The following is a 23,544-nucleotide window of genomic DNA, read 5'->3' as shown; positions in this document are numbered from 1 at the left end:
AAAATTGGCCAAGAATTGGAAATTTCTGAAGTTCAGTACCAACTATCTGGGAGTTCAGTGCTACTCAACGTGTGGTCTGAGATAGGTGCCCATGTAGTAAGTGCAGAGACTGAGAGAGGCATTCAACAGTTTTACAGCAATTGGACAGAGTAATTCTGTGTCTGTTAAATCTAATAATAAAATAATTGGACTTGAATCTTATCTGTCTTTGTTTTAAATTCATTTTTAAGAAATTCACCTTTTATAAAACTATCAGCCTATGATGGATTAAAAAAAAAAAAAAAAAGGAGATAAGGTCTGTCAGCACCACAGAATGAGAAGCCCTGCTTCATCTGGTCCTCTCCACTTTTGTATATGCTCGATATTTCCCATCATAGAGAGTTAGGAGGGGAAAGAATTGCTACTGATTTTCAGTCTCTACTCAAATATAAATTTAGAATTTCTTGTTTATTTTACAAATATAGAGATGAATGTAGAACTAAAGCAACCTTGGGTACAGCCAGCAGGTGCCACGAAGCTGGGTCTTGGTGGAACCCCGCCCCCGCCCCACCCAGCAAAGTGGGAGCCAGGGGCAGCAGAATGATGTGCTTCCTGCAGCACCAGGGTTGCCCAAGCTGTTTATTTGAGCACCATATCTAGCAACTCCTTGGCTAACATTTTGGAGAATTTAAACCTTCCACTTTCCTCTCTCACAAAGTACAAACATCAGCACACTAAGGGAATTTTTTTTCAACTTATTTAAATGGAAGTGTATACAAATACTACGAGCCTACATATGGAAGTAAACTTGACAAAATCATGCTTTTCCAGTTAGAACATGGCCGTGTGTACACACACATGTACATTTCCATTTTTAAAGTGAAATCTAGGTTCTATTTTTGTTTCTTCTCCTGTTTTGGTAGAAAAAGCATCCCAGGGTTGTTCATTTTAAGGTTAAGCCTGTGCCACCCCCAGGGCAGCTAATATGGTCCTGTTAATCATCCTGACTCCCCACAGAGGAGTTTAACAAACCCAGCTTAGGACCCAAACATCTCAAACTCAGCCAGCTCTACTTTCTCTGTCCGCTTTGTCTGACTTGTGAATGCCCACTTTTGCCTAAACAAAACATCAATGGAAAGGGGAAATCTGCTTTTGAGGAAGGAGAAAGGAAACAGAAATATGCTGGGAGTTTGACCCTAGGCCACCTGTGCTGAGACACAGCACACAAGGTGTCCCTGTGGGGTCTGTCATCCAGGGATCAGGCCACCCCTGTGTCAGGTTTCTGTGCAATAACCACCTGAGGGAAAGGGCTGCAGGGGAGCCTCTGCAGGGCGCCCCTGTAAGGGCATGAGCGCCAGGCTCCCTGTAATTAAGAAGCAGCCTGCTCCCGAGAAGACAGCGCGGCCACCCCATCTGCCACGCCCGTGAGAGCTGGCACAGAGCCTCCATGCCTGCTGCCGCCCGGCTACCCACCGCGTCCTTGGAGACCGCCTTTGATGGAGCGTTGATGCCAAGCTTTTCCAGAGGATAGACAATCTGTCGTCGCGGCCGCACGGGAACCAAGTAATGAAGGGCGGATGTCAGGGAGTGGGCATAGGAGCTCTGGAACTGAAAGACAGCGATCTCTGTTTTAGGGGAGAGAATGTCAGAGCCGCGCAGCACAGACGCCTGCGTGCATGCGGCTTTACAAACACAAAAGTCTGAACTCGGCCAAACCGGGGAGGGGGAAAAGTCGGCAAATAAACAAACATACTCTTCGAGCAGAGGAATGAATTGTAGATAATGCCTGACACTAATGAAGATAATTACGAGAGTAATTACATTACTATCTCTGTGGGAATGACAGATAAACAAGTGGTTTGGTTTATGGGATTTTTCAATACAAGTATTTTCCCCAGGAGGATATTCTTCTCCATAGTGATCATGAATCAGCTTGATTTGACCCCATTAAGCTGTGTTATCTGCGTCCTGTTAACCTTTGCGTGTTTGGCACAAGCTGCTTTAAGAAGGCACATAGATAAAAATGTCATCTGAGAGGAGGCTGAGTGCAGATGTGGAAATCTTCCTGTCTGTGAAAGTCACAGCCACTTCAACTGGACCTTTGCTGATAAAACAAGCGTTTTAAAACAAAAAGATGAAATCAGAAAGTGGGGTACGGGTGCAGAAATTGGATCCTATTATTTTGACTTATATTAATTCTAAATTATGAGCTGGATTTATGCTTACTGAAATAGACTATGATAAACCATGTTTTAGGAGAATGCGTCAAAATATACATTTTACCCCACTTTTAAAACTTGGCAGAGAAAACTGAACACGGTGATTTTTATTTCTTTCACATTTATGAACCCCCTCAGGGGTTCTGGTGAAACTAACTCAGGGTATTTCAACCATTTAAACCTCAAGAGTTAAACTGTGAATCCAAAATTTTAGTATGTTTATTGAATTTAAAATGGAAAGCAAAACAAATAAAACTGAACTAAAATTAGGTGTAGTTTAATAAATAAGATGGTTTACATATGACTTATTGCTGTTCGAAAAACAGCCCCCAGGCATTTCTAAGAGCTTCTAAAAGGGATTTCTAAAATCCTTCACCATTGAACTTCACACCCTGATTGTATACACTGAAAAATAGAGCCCAGGAGTTCCTAGCCAGAATTCTGATTTTATGCCTGGAGGAGCTCTTAATACATGTCCTCACAGGAGGGCGTGGAGAAAATCATCTTGATAAAGCAAGCCTAACATTCACTTTTATTATAGTCAACTGGGAATTTATAGCAGAATTTGGAAACTCTTTCCTAATTTATCTGGTACAGCTTCTTACACGTGTTTAAAGAAAGGTATGTGTGTAAATCACCTGCAAGTGCAGACTGTGAGGAAATCTGTCTCCAAATGTGTTTCTATATCCTATGTGAAATACTGTATAACACATTCCAAATTCTATATGATTGAGATAAATATGTGAATGTTTGATGAAATGTCAAAGATATTTTTTTTTTTATTATGGATGCAAAAGGACTTTCATACCAACTGGGCGCATGCAGGTAACATCATGAATAAAAAGTAAGAATTTAGTATCACATCCTGAAGGTCACCACACTGGCCACTGGCCAAATGAATAGTAAAAAGAAACGGGGGGTTGGGGGGAGGATCAGGATCTTCCAGAATTGTTACCTTTCTATCTCCTGAGGTTCAAATCTAGGGCGTTCACATGGCTACGGCACCACACTTTGGTAGGAAAAATTATCATCACTAGAGCATATTGTGCATCTCACTGAAAATCCCTTCCATGTTTTTTCTTCTTCCCCATTCCCTCTTTTCTTCCCCCAAAGGCTTCTGTTAAATAAGATGCATTGGCAAAATTATTGTTAAGGGAATTTTACTGATACGCTTCAGACTGGTTTGAAGTTTAATAAATAAGCTTACTTTAAAAATCTGCTTGGCTCATTTGTGGTAACAAAGAAAAAATGTGACCACATCAAGGATTCTGGGCAGAGCATGAGAAAGTTTTTGGTCATTAATGGGATACGATGGGACAACTAGATGGTCTAGTGATTGAACCTAATCGCTTCTCAAATCTGTATCAGGCTGAGGACCAGCTGTCAGTGACAGGCATGTGTACATGTGTGTGACTTTTCTACGCACTGGGATGCAGCTTTGAACAAGACGGACACCTCTGCTTTCATGGCAAAAGGCATAATTTAACTAGTGGAAAGTGCTCTGAAGACTGAGTGGGATAAGTAGAGGCAAGATGGAAACAGGAAGAAGACCTTGCTATCTGTGCACTAGACCTTATACACTAGACAGTGCTTACTACAAAGTATGAGTCTTCATAAGTATAACATGCTAGGGAGACTTATACAGGTATTTACTACATAAAGGCTATGTCAGCACCACACATCTCCACTTTTTATCCAACACTCTTATGGCGGTGGTTATAGTGCCTATTTGGAATGCCGTGATAGCACAGCAATCTTATAGGACTGAACTGATTTGTTCTGTGAGTTCAAACCAAAATGCTCTTTGTTTAAAGAGCATGATAGGATCATTATGGCATTTCACTAATGCACCATAAGAAATCATTTGACTTTCATGTCCCTTAGAGCATTTTTGCAGACTTTCCAGTCTCTGCTTTGTCAATATGGAAAAGCCAACAAATTGTTCTACTAATTATGATTGTGAGTGTTTCAGACATTCAGTCTTCTGGACTTTCTCTATAGTGTAATAAAAGGGCCAAACTCAATATGGCCATTTGAAATTCATAGCCCTGTTATAATTCAAATCCATTGAGCAAGGAAGGAATAAAATATGGCACACAACACCAATGACATCGTGAATGTGCTGGAAAAGTGCATTATGATATTCTTTTACCTTGTCTTCCCTGGATTGTGGGTAAACAGGATAGTAGAGACAGGACTTATAGCTTAAACGGAGGATCTCCTTCAGAAAAAACTTGGTGTAGTGCCGAAAAATAGGGTTCAGGGCAAAGTGATACAAGTGCCCATGTTCTTCCCGTTGGTGGTGACTGAAGTAGATGAAATCTTCAATGTTGTAATGGGATCGTATGTACTCTATATCCTAAACAAGAGGTGAGGAAAGGGCATTAAAGGATGTTTTAAACAAGTGGCATGCATTTTATGATAAGAAAAATTTTTAATTACTTTAGGTATAGTAGTAAGAAATGTGCTTATCTCTCCAGTGATTTACTACCTCATTTTGATTGTTCAAATTTTTAAAATTGAAAATTAGGTCTTCTGAAAGTTCTGATGGCTTGTCTCTGAAGGATGGCTACACAGCTTTGGAATTTGTTCCTTAGAGCCGTGGCTGCTAAAAACCCAGAGAGCCTTGAGTCTCTGCTAGGGACCAGGGGAAAGGACAACACCTTTTTCCCAGTGTTGGACAAGCACAGGACAAGCTTGTCAGTGCGACTGACTGAGCCTGTACAAAATTCGGCAGTGGGACAAGCAACAGCCACCAATGTTCTCTGGACTCATTACTATTCTCTCTTCACTATTAATGTGGAAACATGTCACCTCACCGGTCACATCCTTCGACTGGCACGTGTGGTTAGACTGATCTACAGGAAAACTGCAAGGCTAGGCCACGTCCATAGGCATTCCCTAAACATCTTATGCTTCTGAGGTATTTTATTTTTACATCGTGGAAGGTAATTTTAAAGACTAGTGAGTGTTTACTTATAAAAGAAAATATCGGGCACTCTGCTCCTGCTTCTATGGGTCCAGTTCTGACCACCACTCTTTGGCCCCCGCACTGTGGGTGGGGAAGCAGGGGCTCAACCATGCTAACTGTGTACTGATTCAGCCTGTCTTGCTTCACTTCCCAGTAGTGGACACTGTGGGGTGGGGTGCTGTTCTGAGCAAGTGTGACTTTCTTTCATGACGAGAGCAGTAAACACACCTGACATGCATGAAACATCAAACTATATGCAGATTGGAAAGCACCTACTTACATTTCTTCTTATTTTCCACAGTAGAACTGTCCTAAAAGCATACTTTCAAAAAGAAGGATTGGAGAATGCAAGGAACTTGAGTTGCTCTGTGATTGGCAAAGCTGGCACTAGAAAATTCAGGAAAATGGAAGTCTGTATCCAAGCCTATCAAGGTCCTTTGTCTTTAAAGCTTCTGCTATAAACACAGAGGAAATGGGGCTCAGGATAACCAGGGAAGTGGTGGTATCTGAGGGCAATTCTGGTAATGCCTGACCTTTCCATCTGGGCTGACCCTACAACTGCCTTAGCACCTAAGACCTTTCTTTAATTACCAAGGAGGCATCCCTCATTATAAAATAAAATGAGTAATAAGCGTAGGGCTGAGAAATCATTGAAAAACAAGAAGCAAAGGGCCAACAGATGTTATTGGCTCAAAACAGCAGATGGGCCATGTGCACCTAATTTTCTTCCCATCCCAAACCAGTTAAAATAACAACAAAAATTAACTAATGAGGTGGTGGCATGATGGGAGACACAGAAGTAAGATAGTTTTCTTCACCTTGGAAGAAAACATGTCAAAGTTTTCTAACACTAGCTTACACCCTCTTACCTTGGGCCCCTCAAAGGCCTACTGTCTGCCGGGATCATCTACATTCAAGGCCACAAGAGCAAGCCAGACAACCGATGCCACCTCCCAATTTGACAGAGGGCTGGGTAGCTCTCCTCGTGACTGAGAGACGCAGGGGAGAAGCAAGAAGCACAACTGTCGAGGATACTGAAGCCAGCCAGCCACACTGATGTTATAATCTTTCAGGTACGACATGGTCAGACTTCCAAGGAAAACTGACAAATGCAAAAGATCGGAAGAAAGAAACATACAACTTCCTCTAGGGGGATACAGAGGTCAGTCAGGGAACGGAAGAGAATTTTTTTTAGAAAAAAATTCTATTGTGTCCTCAGAGATAACAAGAAGGACCTTGCATATAACATAACAAACAAGCTGCTACAAAAAAGACTTGGAAGTTAAACATACGAACCCTCAAATGACAATTCCAATAGAAGGCCTGCATAACAGAATGGACAAGGCTGAAGACTGAATTACAAATCCAGAAGACAAAATCAAGAGAATCTCTTAGAATGAAGAGTAAGAAGTACAAGAGAAGGGATGCCTGGGTGGCTCAGTTGGTTAAGCATCCGACTCTTGGTTTCAGCTCAGGTCATGCTCTCATGATTCATGAGTTCCAGCCCCGTATCAGGCTCTGTGCTGATGGTGTGGAGCCTGCTTGGGATTCTCTCTCTCTACCTCTCTCTCTCTGTTCCTCCACTCACCCTTGTGCTCTCGCTCTCTCTTTCTCAAAATAAGTAAATAAACTAAAAAAAAAGGAAGTTAAAAAAAAAGAAGTACAAGAGATAAAGAAATGAGAAGAAAGTTAAGAGACAGTGAAGGTGCAATTCCAAAGGTCCAATATCCTTGAATTAAAAGGAATTCAAGAAGAGGAGAATAAATTAAAAGGGAAAAAATAATGAAATCATAGAGGAAAGATATTCCTATGAGTCATAAAAGGCATAAGTTACTTTTTGGTAAAATTTCAGAGTTTCAGGGATAGAAAAGAAACAAACTAATTCTCAAGACAGAAAGCAAACAAATATACATTTATTTATATAACATTACATTTTATCAGTGACATTGGACACTAGAAAACCATGACAGTAAAAATGTCAACAATCTGTTGAGAGGTAATTGGCATAAAAATTCCATATACAGCCTGATGAGTATTAAAGGGTGAGAACAAAATAAAAACTTCTTGTATATGCATGCACTCAGAGACCCTACCACCTATCACCCTTTCTAAAAAAATCACTCAAGGGGCGCCTGGGTGGCTCAGTGGGTTAAGCATCCAACTTCAGCTCAGGTCATGATCTCATGGTTTGTGAGTCTGAGCCCCGCGTTCGGCTCTAGGCTGACAGCTTGGAGCTTGGACCCTGCTTCAGATTCTCTGTCTCCCCCTCTGTCTGCCCCTCCCCCACCTACACTCTGTCTCTGTCTCTGTCTCTCAAAAATAAACATTAACAAAAATTTTTAAAAATCACTCAAAGATACATTGAATCAAAAAGAGAAATAAACCAAAGAACAAGTATAGTATAAGATACATTAATGGTTAATGGAATAAAGCCGTATGGTCATCTCAATAAATGCCAAAACATATTTGATGATAAAATTCAACACTCATTCATAATAAAAACTTTTAGTAAACTAGAAATAGAAGAGAATTTCCTTATAGCTTGATAAAGGATGCCTCCCAGAAACCTGCAGCAAATATTATACTAAATGGAGGAAAATACAGAATCATTCCCATTAAAACTAAGAACACCACAAAAGTATCCATTATAAACATTACTATTCAATGTTATTCTAAACATATAACAAAACTGGAAAAAGAAATAAGACATAAATATTTTAAAAATAAGGCTACTTTCCAAAGATGGCCACAAGATTAACTTGCATCCTGCATGCTCTTTGGCAGACTGACCTTGCCACACTCTCAGCATCAAGAGGTGGAGTCACTTTCTCCATCCCTAGAATCTGAGCATGCCCTATAACTGCTTTGGTCAAGACAATGTGGAAGAAGTGACACTGTGCCAGAAAAGAGATTCAACTGAAAACTCTCAGAGCTAAAGAGACTTCAAAAAGGTGGCTGGATATAAGATCACAAGACAAAAAGTACTATTGTTCCCACATACCAAAATAAACACTTAGAACAATGAAAAAAAAGTATCTCTTTATAATACCCAGAAAAATATAATTTTTTTTACATTTATTTATTTTTGAGAGACAGAGAGAGACAGAGCACAAGTGGGGGAGGGACAGAGAGAGAAGGAGACACAGAATCTGAAGTAGGCTCCAGGCTCTAAGTTGTCAGCACAGAGCCTGACCCGGGGCTCGAACTCACAAACTGTGAGCCTAAGTCCAAGGCTTAACCGACTGAGCCACCCAGGCACTCCAATACCCAGAAAAATATAAAACAAGTAGAAACAAATCATAAATGTTCAGGACTGTATCAGTCAGGGTCTCAGCAGGAAACAGATGGTATGTTCAAATTAGGATAACTGGAGGTGGGTTAAAGCAAAAAGACTACTTACAAGGAGGGGGCAGGGGGTAGGGAAACCAGTAGGGGACAGTGTAGCAGCAACTGCAAGCTAACACTACCTTAGGTGGGTGGCATGGGAGGTGCTAGTTACTGGAATCCAAAATGAGAGGGTGCTGGAGAAAAGGCCACCTTGAAAAGCTCAGAAAACTCAGTGGAGAGACCAGCCAGCTGAGGGCATCCCAATCTCACTCTCCTCCCTTCCTCTCATCAGGGTTCCCCTTTGGCCAAATCCAATTAGAGTCAGAAAGTAAACAGAACAGAGCAGAGAGTAAACCTACAGGGGCAAAGTATCTGGCACAAGAAAGCTGTACGTGAAAAGCCACAAAACTTTACTGAAGAACCCAAAATAATTCAACACCACCACCACCAATACAGAAAGCCATGTTCCTAGAAAGTCTCAATATTTCTTTATTTATTTATTAATTTTTTTTAATGTTTATTTATTTTTTGAGAGAGAGACAAAGACAGAGGCAGAGAGAACAAGCAGGGAAGGGGCAGAGAGAGCCAGAGACACAGAATCAGAAGCAGGCTGCAGTCTCTGAGCTGTCAGCATACAGCCTGACTTGGGGCTCAAACTCACGAACCACTAGATCATGACCTGAGCCAAAGTAGGACGCTTAACCAACTGAGCCACCCAGATGCCCTGAGAAAGTCTCAATATTTTAATTGTTGATTCTGCCTATATTGTTTTACAAAAACCACAAAGGTGCAAATAAGTTCATATAGTAAGTATTACAAGGCTTATCTGGAAAAGGAAATATCTAATTAAAACCAAGAGAATTTAGAAAAAAAGACAAATGAGAGAAGACTCCCCTGTCAGATACCAAAGCACATAATAATACAAGAGATATCAACAAGTAAATCCACAGAACAGAAAAGAGGGTTTAAAAATAGACACAGGCATATGGAATCATGTAAAGGTGACATTTTAAGTCAGCAGGAAAATAATGAACTACTCAGCAATAAATACTTCGGAAGAATTGGCTGTGCACTAGGAAAAAAAAAAATTACTTGTCCAATTGACCATACACACACACACACACACACACACAGTGCATGTAATTAATTATGTGCAAGCAAGAATGTAGGAAAGAATAAATGCCTAACTATTAACAGTAGTAATTCTTTGGGGAGCACTGGGACTTTTTTGTTTGTTTGTTTTTTGTTTTGTTTTGATTTTTTGGTGGTGGTGGTCCTGGTGAAAGGTTATTTGAAATTTTTTTTAATTTTTTAATTTTTTATTTGAGAGAGAGAGAGAGCATGAGTAGAGGAGAAGGGCAGAGGGACCCAGAGAGAGAATCTCAAGCAGATTCCATGCTCGGGGAAGAGCCCGATGTGGGGGTTGATCCCACAACCCTGGGATCGGGACCTGAACTGAAATCAAGAGTCAGAACGCTCAACCAATTGAACCACCCAGGCACCCTGGTTATATGAATTTACAAAATGTGAATTTTTCATATATTCTCTGTAATATTTTAAATAGTTTAAACTGAAAAAATGGGAAACTGAAAATCAACCAAGCAGATGATGAAATCCTTAAAAAAAAGAGGCATTCATATTAAATAAACAAAAATGAAAAAGAGGTATTGTGTGCTAATTCATGATATAAAAAGGCACAATCCAAGAAATCAATGTCTATTTTGCAATTTACCATTTCATCTCTGATCACTGCAATGCCGACTATTTGTTCTGCAACTTCAGCTACAAATGCTTTCAGTGGTGTTCCATCCTGAAAAGATAAGCATATATTTTAAGGCCCTTAAAATATAACCATCAAGGTTTGTGTAAGCAGTCAGTAGTCGGCTGTAACTAACAACAATGACGGTCAGAGCCAACATCCATCAGTACCTACCTTTGGACCATGTACTAAGTTAAATGTCCTCCCCGTGTTCATTGAACCCTCACTCCTATGAATATTATCATTTTCTCTATTTCACTTACCAGAAAATAAGGCTTGGGGGGCTGAGTAACATGCTGAGATTTCCAGTTGGTAAGGGCTGGATCTGTGATTCAAACCACAGTCCCTTTGACCTGGAATCTGTTTTCCTTACCTCTGCATTAGTGGTTCTCAAATATTGTGATCCCAGGACCCCTATTCCCTGAGGACCCCAAAGAGCTTGGTTTATGTGTGTAATATCTATCTATCACTATTTTCTATATTAGAAATTAAAATTGGGAAAATTTTGATGTTGATTCATTTTTGTTGAATTTACTAATTAAAACAAAATTCAAAATTTGACAAAAATATTTAGAGAGGAAAGTAGCATTGTTTTATATTTTTTCAAATCCCTTTAATGTCTGGCTTAATGAAAGACAGCTGGATGCTCATATCTGCTTCTTCATTCAATCTGCTGCAATATGTTATTTTGGTTGAAATATACAAAAAAAAATCTGTCTTCACAAAGATACAGAGCTAGAAAACAGGGAAGTATTTAAATACTCTTTCAGATAATTATGGATATTCTTCTCTGATGCTCAACAAGTGGTACTGTTTTAAATATCAGTTGCAGGGCGCCTGGTTAAGCTTCCGACTTTGGCTCAGGTCATGATCTCACAGTTCGTGGGTTTGAGCCCCACGTCGGGCTCTGTGCTGACAGCTCAGAGCCTGGAACCTGCTTCCAATTCTGTGACTCCCTCTCTCTGCCCCTCCCCCTCTCATGCTCTGTCTCTCTCAAAAATAGATATTTAAAAAAATAAAAAAAATAAAAGATCAATTGCAATGTGGAAGCTGAAACCATATCAGTAAACTTTGTACTCACGTGAGTACTTTTTACCTATGTGTGATGTTGTAACATCCTGTTTTATCTACAAAATATTGGTTCACCAAGCTTACACAGATTTTCCAAATGCTGACTTATGATAAAATATCAAAGCATCAGGGGTGCTGGGTGGCTCAGTCAGTTGAGCGTCTGACTTTGGCTCAGGTCATGATCTCACAGTTCGTGAGTTCGAGCTCCACGCTGGGCTCTGTGCTGACAGCTCAGACCCTGGAGCCTGCTTCAAATTTTGTGTCTCCCTCTCTCTGCTCCTCTCCCACTCATGCTCTGTCTCTCAATAATGAATAAATGCTAAAAGAATTAAAAAATATATATTAAAGCATCACATTTGTTGACATTGCTACCAGCCTCATCAGAAAAACTTTTTAAAATTTTTGGAAGCTGTGAAGCTCATGATGAAAGATACTGATTTTCCAAAATTCTAATTTTTTTATTGAAAGCTTGGATATTATCACAGGGAACAAATACTGTCAGTTGTTCCCTTGGAGTGACAGCCTTGCGTCTTTCATTTTTAAGACAGTGTCTGCCAAGTATTCAAGACCGAGACCGAATAACCATATTTTGTCTGCCAGCTGTTCTTTCAAGTAAAAGTGGTGTTCCATGAGAACAGGGGCTAGTTCTGCATGAAAATCAAACAATTGCAGAAATGCTCTTTCTTGAAACAACTAACATACTTTAGTCTGCAGTAGGAGACCTTTATGTGCACCTCGCATTTTGCCACAACAGAATATTGAAAATGCAGGTGCTTAAGGATTGAAATTTAATTAAGTTAGTAATTTTTACCACTTCGAGTGAAACTGGCTTTTCTTTTTCTTTTTTTATTGAAAGTTATATTGAGATAGCTGTAGCCTCACAAGTAGTTGTAAGAAATGATACAGACAGGGGCGCCTGGGTGGCTCTGTCAGTTGAGCGGCCAACTTTGGCTCAGGTCATGATCGCACGGTTAGTGGGTTTGAGCCCCATGTTGGGCTCTGTGCTGACAGCTTGGAGCCTAGGGCCTGCTTCAGATTCTGTATCTCCTTCTCTTTCTGCCCCTCCCCTGCTTGCACTCTGTCTCTGTCTCTCTCTCAAAAACAAATAAATGTTTTTTTAAAAAAAAAAAGAAATACAGAGAAATTCCTTCTACACTTTGCCCAGTATCCTGTCATAGTAAGATTCTGCAAAACTCTAGCATAATATGACAAGCAGCGAATGCACATTGATGTGTGTGTGTGTGTATCAAGTTCTACACAATTTTATCCATGTGTAGGTTCAGATATCCACCAGTACAGTTCCAACAAAAGATCCCTTGAATTAGATCCCTTGAATTACCTTGCTATAACCACACCCATCTACTTTCTGCCTTCCTCTGGCCCTTAACCTGTGGCAACAAATAATCTCTTCTCCACTTCTAAAACTGTGTTATTTCAAACATGTAATGTAAGTGGAATCATACAGTATGTAACCTTTAGGGCTTGGCTTCCCCCCACCTCAACTCAGCATAATTCTCTGCAGATTCATCCAAGCTGATGAATAAACTTACAGTTCATTCCTTTGTATTGTTAAGTACTATTCCATGGCATGGACACGTCACAGTTTACCCATTCACCTGTTGCAGGACATCTGGGCTGATTCTGACAGCTTATGAACATTCACGTACAAGACTTCATTTCTCTGGGATAAATGCCCAGGAGTGAAATTACTAGGTCATATGGTTGCTGCATTTTTAGTTTTTATAGAAATAGCCAAAATGTCTCCCAGAGAGCATGGTAGCATTTTACATTCCCACTGGCAACATGTGAATGATCCTGTTTCCCTGCATCCTCCCCAGCATCTAGTGGTACCACTCTTTTTGTTTTGGCCATTGTGTTGCTGTGCAACGATGCCCTCACTAGATTTTCTTTTCCTGATGTTAACATGAGTGAATGGCGATGAAGAACTCAACGAACTCTGGTGCCGCTGCTTTGATTCACACTGAGACTCCCAAGGCTGTGCTCACCACTGCGTTTGCACCATTGGTGTGAAGATCAATACAGTGGAAAAGGAAAATACTTTCTTATTCATATTACAGAAACAGTTTTTTTGTTACTTCGTGGACGCCCCTGAAAATTTATGTCTCAGAGGCCCCTATGGCTCCTTAAACCACATTTCGAGAAACAGGACGCCACATCACACTGCATTAGCAGGCCAGGAGGGAAGTAGCAAAAAAAAAAAAAAAAAAAAAAAAAAGAAAAAGAAAAAACAAACAGATCAAGACAAACCAAAACAAAAAAAACATGTTCTGGAGAGAAGTTTTCTTTTAATTTGCTACCTTATCAAATACTTGTTTGATAAATATTAAATATTTCACTGTGTTCAGGTGTTAGGTGTCTCCCTCTCGATGACTTAAAACTTAAAGTGCTTATTCAAAAGATCCAATAGCTGGAAACCTTCCCAAATGACAGTGGAAGGAAGAAATAAATTGTGGAATAGTCATGCAATGAAATACTTTATACCACAATATGTGTGAGTCTCACATGTTGCTGAGCAATAAAAGCCTGATATCAGAGCACATACGGTATAATCCCTTCAAATAAAGTTCAAAAACAGGCATAACTAATTTATAATCTTAGAAGTCAAGGTGGTATTAACATGAGGAGACAGTAACTGAATGGGAGCATGAGAGGAACTTCAGGCAGGCTGGGTTAGTCTTCAGGCAGGGGTTAGTCTGTTTCCTGAAACAGGCGCTCATTACATGGTGTATTTGAATTGTGAAATCTATCAAGCTGTTCATTGGTTATAGCTCAATAAGACTTTTTTTTTTTTTTAAATAAAATTTATCAAAAATGTAACAGCATTTCTCCAACTACATGTGCTGTTCCATGTCTGGTTAAGTTAACTGTCATGGTCCTCAAGAAAGCAGTGTTAACATAAGGACTCCTAGAAAGAGAACCCAACATTTGTCATACAAGATCTTTCCTAGCTCATCCATTCCCTGAGGATATAGCCAGCTCAACAACAACAAAAAAACCCCTCTAGACAGAATCACCATCCAGTAGGGTCAAATGGAGTTCCATCAGACTGGATAGGTCTGATATCCAGTGTTGCTGGTTAAGCACCAAGCACCACAGGTTCCGGAGCTACCATTCCCTAACCTCAGTCAGATCTTCCTATTCCAAGCCCTGAGATCTATCCTGTTTCAGGATACTTGTCTGGATCAAGTCCAGATTTTCTATCTCTGTGATAAAGATTTAGAATATCTGACCAGCACTCTGCCTTGGGGCCACCAGTGAGGAGAACACCCTCACTTCCTTAAACCCCAGTTTCCCAGGTTTTCTTTTCTTGCTCCCATCTTCCAACTCCACCTCTGCCTCCCCACCACACAATTCTCCAACTGAGATCCAAGGAAACCTCAAGGCTGAAACTACATGGGTCATAATGGTCCCATATCACGAGGGAAAGGAAGCCAATAGGGTCATAGTAGGTACTTACAGGGTCTCTGTGAGCCTCATTGTATTGCTTTAAATCCTCCAATATACTTTTATTCAGCATGAGAGTGCTAACAAGGTTTTCAACACCAGGAGTATCCGACAAAGAGGCTAATCTTATTTTAATAGACCTGGATGAGGAGAGATACTTTTTTTTAGGTTAAGGTACTAAAATATATATCTTCCCCCTCAAAATGAACAGAATTATAATGTATCACATATACATAAAATAATATTCAGCAAAAATGTTCATGTAACATTAGCGTTTGATTAATTATAAAAGTAACTCATTTCATTCTAGAAATGTATTTTCATTAACCAGAGAGAACACAAAGTCACATTCTAGATGCATTTATTTTGAAATGTGCAGAAAGAGGGGGCAGTCTAAGATGGAAACATAGGAAGATCCTGAATTCATCTCCTCCCACAGACACACCAAATGTACTGCTACATATGGAATAATTCCCTCTGCAAAAGACCTCAAAATTAGCTGAATGGCTCCTTCACAACAAACACTAAAGGGCCACATCAAGATGGTAGAAGAGGCAGAGATTCAGTCTTGCCAAAAAACCTCACCCTAGCACAGTGACCCACGATTGGGAGAGATCTCACAAATATGGAGCTATTTACCCTCTCTCTGCCTCGCTAAAACTCTGAGGGGTGCAGTCCACACAGGGGGCTCTCCTTGATCACCTGGGTCTGGGAGCCAGGGAGGCTTGTGTTCTTGGGTCCCATGGGGCTGTAACAATCACAGAGGCAGTTCTTGGGAGGCTACCACCCCTAGGGCACTGCACAGGTTGCAGACTGAAACACACCCTGGTCTTTCTGTGAAAAAGGCCTATGTACTTGTCCTGGAGCTGCAGCCTGAGGGGCAGGCCTCAGGTTTGCTACACATCTAGCAGCTATGGAGTGTCCAAAGAAAGTAGGCCAGAGGGTGCCAACTTTGTGCTCTCCCTTAGCTTTGCTACAGCTTGCCAGTAACTCCCAGAAAAGACCTTATACACTTGTCTGAAGCCCCCAAATTTTTAAATATCACCCAAGATGCAGCTCCAGGTCACCTGATCTGGAGATGAGCAGGATTTATGACTGTAGTCCCACAGAACTGTATATATTTGAATACTTTGAAAGCTGCTGCATGAAGGTCTGGCTTAGAATCAGCCTGGAAGTAAGTGCTGAATGAATGCTCTCTTTGAAACATGGATACTCTCTCAATAAATGGGACATATCACGAATTAATCAGGCTGCTTAGACAATCACAAAGGATAGAGAAACAACCAAGAGCTAGGACAAGTTTAAACAATAGGCTCCTCCTTCCCTCCTTTAAGATTGGGAAAGGTAGCTGTTTTGCCTAACACATAGAAGCAAACACAGAGAGTCAAACAAAATGAGTAAACAGAAACATATTTCTTTTTTTCTTTTTTATTTTTTTAATATGAAATTTATTGTCAAATTGGTTTCCATACAACACCCAGTGCTCATCCCAACAGGTGCCCTCCTCAATACCCATCACCCACCCTCCCCTAACTCCCACCCCCCATCAACCGTCAGATTGTTCTCAGTTTTTAAGAGTCTCTTATGGTTTGGCTCCCTCCCTCTCTAACTTTTTGTTTCCTTCCCCTCCCCCATGGTCTTCTGTTAAGTTTCTCAGGATCCATACAGGAGTGAAAACATATGGTATCTGTCTTTCTCTGTATGACTTATTTCACTTAGTATAACACTTTCCAGTTCCATCCATGTTGCTACAAAAGGCCATATTTCATTCTTTCTCATTGCCATGTAGTATTCCATTGTGTATATAAGAACTCACCAAACTCCACACCCGAAAAACAAATAATCCAGTGAAGAAATGGGCAGAAAACATGAATAGACACTTCTCTAAAGAAGACATCCAGATGGCCAACAGGCATATGAAACATGTTCAATGTCGCTCCTCACCAGGGAAATACAAATAAAAACCACACTCAGATACCACCTCACACCAGTCAGAGTGGCTAAAATTAACAAATCAGGAGACTATAAATGTTAGAGAGGATGTGGAGAAATGGGAACTCTCTGGCACTGTTGGTGGGAATGCAAACTGGTGCAGCCGCTCTGGAAAACAGTGTGGAGGTTCCTCAAAAAATTAAAAATAGATCTACCCTATGACCCAGCAATAGCACTGCTAGGAATTTACCCAAGGGATACAGGAGTGCTGATGCATAGGGGCACTTGTACCCCAATGTTTATAGCAGCACTTTCAACAATAGCCAAATTATGGAAACAGCCTAAATGTCCATCAACTGATGAATGGATAAAGAAATATGTTTCAAATGGAAGAACAAGATAAAACCTCAGAAAAAATCTTAATGAAATGAAGATAAGTAACTTACCTGATTAAGAGTTCAAAATAATGGTCATAAGGATGCTCACCAAAAATGGGAGAAATATGAATGACCACAGTGAGAACTTCCACAGAGATAGGGAATACAAGGAAGTACCAAACAGAAGTCACAGAGCTGAAGAATACATTAAATGAAAAATACACGAGAGGGGGTTACCAGCAGACTAGATGAAGCAGAAGAAAGAATCAGTGATCCAGCAGACAGGGCAGTGGAACTCATCTACACAGAGCAGGGAAGAGAAAAAGGAATGTAAAAAGTGAAGACAGCCTAAGGGTACCCATGGGACAACATCAAGCAGAAAACCATTCACACTATTGGAGTCCCAGAAGAAGAGAGAGAGAACAGGGCAAAAAATGTATTTGAAGAAACCATGGCTGAGAACTTCCCTAACCTGGGGAAGAAAACAGACATCCAGATCCAGGAAGCACAGAGTGTTCCAAATAAGATGAACTCAAAAAGATCCACACTAATAAATATAATTAGAATGTCAAAAGTTAAAGATAACGAGAGAATCTTAAGAGCAGGAAGAAAACAACAACTTGTTCTGTAGAAGGGAACCACCCTAAGACTATTAGCAGAATTTTCAGCAGAGTCTTTACAGGCTGGAAGGCAGTGGCAGGATACATACAAAGTAATGAAAGGAACACACTTCCAACCAAGAAGACTCTGCCCACCAACGCTGTTACTCAGAATTAAGAGATGAAGAGTTTCCCAGACAAGTAAAAACTAAAGGAGTTCATCACCACTAAACTGGCCTTACAAGAAATGTCAGAAAGGGCACTAATTAGAAACTAGAAAACATATGAAAGTATAAATCTCACTGGTAAAAGTAAATATATAGTAAAGGTAGTGAATTAATCACTTGCAAAGCTAGTATGAAAGTTAAAAAACAAAAAAAAAAGTAGTAAAAATAACTATAGCTTCATTATTAGTTAAGGGATACACAAAATAAGATGTAAAATGTGACCTCAAAAACACAAAACATGGGGGTGGAGTGAGTAAAAATGTAGTCCTTTAGAATGTGTTCAAACTTAAATTGCTATCAACTTAAAATAGACTATTTTATATTATATATATGCATATATATAAATAGTGCCCCTTCTTTTCAGCTTAAAGGTATCTGTTTACATCTTGTCTATAAGAAAGTCACTTCAGACATAAAGACATACAGACTGAAAGTGAAGGGATAGAAAAAGATATTCCATGCAAATAGAAGCTAAAAGAAAGGTAGGGTTATATCAGACAAGGCTATAGCTATATCACACAAAACAGGCTTTAAAACAAAGACTAAACTAAAAGACAAAGACATGGGGGTGCCTGGGTGGCTCAGTCAGTTAAGCGTCAGACTACAGCTCAGGTCATGATCTCATGGTTTGTGGGTTTGAGTCTCGCATTGGGATCTGTGCTGACAGCTCAGAGCCTGCAGCCTGCTAAGAATTTCTGTGCCTCCCTCTCTCTCTGACCCTCCCTGTTCATGCTCTGTGTCTCTCTGTCTCAAAAATAAATAAACATTAAAAAATTTAATAAAAAAGATAAAGACAGGCATTAAATAATGATAAAGAGGTAAATATTTATGTGTACAGTATAGGAGCACCTAAATGGGAGAGATTTATAGCAAAACAATAGCAGGGGACTTTAATATCCTACTACATCACTGGATAGATCATCCAGACAGAAAATAAAAAAGGAAACATCAGCCTTAAGTGACTTATTAGACCATGTGGACTTAACATACAGATATACAAAACATTTCATCCAAAAGCAGCAGAATATCCATTCTTCTCAAGTGGATCTGGAACACTCTCCAGAATGGATCATATGTTAGGCTACAAAACAAATTTAAATAAATGTAAGAAGACTGAAATCATATCAAGCATCTTTCCAACCACACTGGTATGAAAGAACAAAGCTATTACAATAAAAAAACTGGAAAAATCACTAATATGTGGAGATTAAACAACATGCTGCTGGACAACAAATGAGTCAACAAACAGATCAAAAGGCAAGTTTAAAAATACCTTGAGAGAAATGAAAATTAAAATACATCATACCAAAATCTACTGAATGCAGCAAAAACAGTTCTTAGAGGAAGTTCATGGTGATATAGGCCTACCTCAAAAAACAAGAAAAATCTCAAATAAACAATCTATCTAACTTACACCTAAAGGAACTAGAAGAAGAACATATGAAGCCCGAAGTTAATAGAAGAAAGGAAGTCACAAAGATCAGAGCAGAAATAAATGAAATGGAGACTAAAAAGACAATAGAAAACATCAATGAAATGAAGAGCTGATTCTTTAAAAAGATAAACCTTTAGCTCGGCCTACCAAGAAAAAAAGAGAGGGCTCAAGTAGATAAAATCAGAAATGAAAGAATATGAATAATTATATGCCAACAAATTGGACAACCTAGAAGAAATGGATAAATTACGGGAAACATATACTCTTCCAAGACTGGATCATGAAGAAATAGAAAATCTTACTAGATCAGTAGTGAGGAAATTGAATTAGTAATAAAAAACTTCCCAACAAACAAAAAGTCAAGGGCCAGACAGTTTCACTGTGAATTCTACCAAACATGCAAAGAAGATTTAATACCAATCCTCAAACTCTTCCAAAAAATTAAAGAGAAGGGGATATTTGCAAACTCATTTTAGGAGGCAAGCATTACCTGGTACCAAAACTAGACAAAGACACCACAAAAAGAGAAAATTAAGGGCCAATATCCTTGATAAACATAGATGCAAAAATCCTCAACAAACTATTAGCAAACTGAATTCAACAATACATTAAGAGGACCACACACCATGATCAAGGGGGACTTACTCCAGGGAGGCAAGAATAGTTCAATGTCCACAAATCAAATCAATCAATGTGATACACCACATTAACAAAATGAAAGACAAAAATCATACAGTCATTTCAATAGATGCAGAAAAAGCGTGTAACAAAATTCAATATCCATTCATGATAAACTCTCAACAAAGTAGGCATAGAGGGAGCATACCTCAACATAATAAAGGCCATAAATGACAAACCCACAGCTAAGATCATACTCAGTGGCGTAAAACTGTCCTCTAAGATCAGGAACAAGACAAGAATGCCTACACTCACCATTTTTATTAAATACATTGCTATAAGTCCTAGGCAGAGCAATTAGGCAAGAAGAAGAAATAAAAGACATCCAAATTGGAAAGGAAGAAGTGAAACTCACTATTTGCAGATGACATTATTTTACATATGGAAAATCCTAAAGACTTCCCCCCAAAACTGCTAGAACTAATAAACAAATTCAGTAAAGTTACAGGATACAAATTCGCTACACAAAAATCTATTGCATTTCTATACACTAACAATGAACTATCAGAAAAATTAAGAAAACTATCCAATTTACAATTGCATCAAAAGAATAAAATACCTAAGAATAAATTTAACCAAGGAAGTGAAATACCAGCACACTGAGAATTATAATACATAGATGAAAGAAATTGAAGTCACAAATAAATGGGAAGTATTCCCATGCTCATGAATTGGAAGAATCAATATTGTTAAAATGTCTTTATTACCCAGAGAAATATACGGATTCAATGCAATCCCTAAGAAAATTACAATGGCACTTTTCATAGAAATAGAACAAATATTCCTAAAATTTGTATGGAATCACAAAAGGCCCTAAATAGCCAAAGCAACCTTGAGAAAGAACAAAGCCAGAAGCATCATGCTCCCTGATTTCAAACTGTATTACAAAGTAACAGTAATCACAAAAGTATAGTATTGGCATAAAACAGACACATAGATTAATGGAACAGAATTGATTTCCCAGAAATAAAGACATGCTTACATGATCAATTAATATGTGACAAAGGAGGCAAGAACACACAAAAAATCAACACAAAACGCATTAAAGGCTTTAATGTGTAAGACGAAGCCATAAAACTCCTAGAAGAGAACATACATGGTAAGCTCCTCGACACTGGACTTGGCAATGATATATTGGAACTGAATACAAAAGGAAAGGCAACAAAGTCAAAGAATAAACAAGTGGGAATACGTGAAATTAAAAATCTTCTGCAGAGCAAAGGAAATCACCAACAAAATGACAGGCAATCTACTGAAAGGAGAAAATATATATCTGATAGGAAATTATATATCTGATGAGGGGTGAATATTCAAAATATATAAAGAATTCATGCAACTCAATAGCAAAAAAATAATCATCTGATTTAAAAATGGGCAGATGATCTGAACATACATTTTTCCAAAGAAGACAGATGATCAACAGATACATGCAAATCAAAACCATAGTAAGATATCACCTCACACCTATTAGGAGGCCTATTATAAAAGAAAGAAAGAAAGAAAGAAAGAAAGAGAAAGAAAGAAAGAAAGAAAGAAAGAAAGAAAGAAAGAAAAGGAAAGAAAAAAGAAGAAAAGAAAAAAGAAAAGAAAAGAAAGAAAAGAGAAAAGAAAAGAAAAATAAATAACAAGTGTTGATGAGGTTGCAGAGAAAAGGGATCACTCATGCACTATTGATGGGAATGTTAATTGATGCAGCTGCTATGGAAAACATTGTAGAGGTGCCTCAAAAAAATTACAAATAAAACTACATATAATCCAGCAATTCTACCTCTGGGTGCTTATTCAAAGAAAATGGGGACACTAACTCAAAGGGATATATGCACCCTATGTTCACTGCAGCATTATTTATAATGGTCAGGATATGGAAACAAGTATCTATTGATGGATGGATGGATAAAGAGGATGTGGTGTGTATATACAATGGAATACTACTTAGCCATAAAGAATAATGTAATCTGGCCACTTGCAACAGCATGGATGGATCTTGAGGGTGTTATGTTAAGTGCAATAAGTCAGAGAAAGACAAATATTGTATGCTTTCACTTATTTGTGGAATCTAAAAACCAAAACAAAGAAACAAAACTCAAAGATACAGAGAACTGAAAAGTGGTTGCCGGAGGGGAAGGGGTTGGGAGTTGGTAAAATGGGTGAAGGGTGTCAAAAGGCACAAACTTCTAGTTACAAAATAAAAGTCATGGGCATGTAATGAACACAGCACTGTGACCATACTCAACAAGACTGCAGTGCATATTTAAAAGCTGCCAGAGGGTAAATCTTAAAAGTTCTCATCACAAGAAAACAAAAAGTATAATTCTGCATGCTGATGGATGGTAATTGGACTTACTGTGGTGATCATTTCACAGTGCATACAAATACCGAATCATTATGTTGTACACTTGAAATTAATATAATGTTGCATCAACTATACCTCAAAAAAAAAAAGATGACAGACATAAAAATAATAATAGTTGAGATCATGCTTTATTTCATATTTACTTCATGTGTAAAGTCAAATTCTTCCCCAAATGTTGAAAGTATGTTAAGAAGTGGGTGCCTGGGTGGCTCATTCAGTTAAGCACCTGACTCTTGGTTTTGGCTCAGGTCATGATCTCACAGCTTCATGGGTTGAAGATCCACATTGGGCTCTGCGTTGGTGGTGTGGAGCCTGCTTGGGATTCTCTCTCTCTCTCTGCCCCTCCCCCACTTGTGCTGACTCTCTCTCAAAATAAATATATAAATTTAAAAAAATTAAAACAAAATAAAGTGTGTTAAAAACTTAAGAGATGACATTGAACCTGGGCTGGCTTCATGAGTCTTTAAATTCCTAATGATTTAATCTTTGATTTTGTGTTTTTACATGAAGTCAAGAAGACAATGGAGCGTGTCCAGGGGTTTGATGCCACAGCTCATGCATGGTACCTACCTCCCACCATCGCTCCATGGCTTCTCTCCCACTTGTTTCCTGCCTCCAGAACCTTGGGCCCCGCAGGGCCTCCCCATCCCTGCCCCGTGACTACTGTGGCCCTCTGACAGAAGTGACAACTGGATTGCATTGGTGGGGGAGGCCCACATGCAGCCATTATGCTCTACCTTCATGGGGTCCTGGACACAGGCATGGGGAGGGTGGAGTATCAGGTACAAGCCCCATTGAGTCTCTAGTTAGAGCAAGCTAGTGGCCATGACCACCCAGGGCAGGCAGTGCCATGGGTCCTCAGCTGGCAACTCAGTGTGGATCTTGCCTGCCCCTGACCCAAGTACTTTGTGCAGCCAAGTGCAGAGGTTGCAGGCCACTGGAGAATGCCTACTTGCCTCAGGTTGGAGTGGCGAGCCCATGGGAAGACGACTTCTCCATCTAAAGATGTGCTGCATATTATATAGCTGGCCTGGCACTGAATGCTCTCCAGTCACTAGGGTGTTATTACTAAATGAAGGAGTGCTGTTCCTCCTCCCATTAATAAAGTGACATATTCTAACCCACTTAGTTGTCAATTACAGTGAATATTTT

At 39.4% G+C, this 23,544-nt stretch overlaps 1 protein-coding gene across 9 annotated transcripts in view; it reads right to left on the bottom strand.

Annotated features, from left to right (window-relative positions):
• CFAP61 (cilia and flagella associated protein 61) overlaps positions 1 to 23,544 on the bottom strand; it is a 280,149-nt gene that overhangs the window by 144,444 nt on the left and 112,161 nt on the right. For 8 of the 9 annotated variants that reach the window (XR_006200588.1, XM_042931740.1, XM_042931744.1 and 5 more), the window contains 4 exons: positions 14,805 to 14,931; positions 10,229 to 10,306; positions 4,351 to 4,557; positions 1,453 to 1,587 (listed from right to left, as the gene is read on the bottom strand). Coding sequence is in view for 7 of the 9 variants with exons in the window: in XM_042931740.1 (XP_042787674.1) it covers positions 1,453 to 1,587; positions 4,351 to 4,557; positions 10,229 to 10,306; positions 14,805 to 14,931 (547 nt within the window). In the remaining 2 variants the exon portion in view is untranslated. Of the gene's footprint in view, positions 1 to 1,452; positions 1,588 to 4,350; positions 4,558 to 10,228; positions 10,307 to 14,804; positions 14,932 to 23,544 lie in introns of those variants that run through there. The other variant, XR_006200589.1, reaches the window with a different exon arrangement.

Source organism: Panthera leo, chromosome A3 (genome assembly GCF_018350215.1).
Source record: "Panthera leo isolate Ple1 chromosome A3, P.leo_Ple1_pat1.1, whole genome shotgun sequence".
In the NCBI taxonomy this organism is placed as follows: domain Eukaryota; kingdom Metazoa; phylum Chordata; class Mammalia; order Carnivora; family Felidae; genus Panthera; species Panthera leo.
This window is presented reverse-complemented; position numbering and strand designations above follow the sequence as displayed.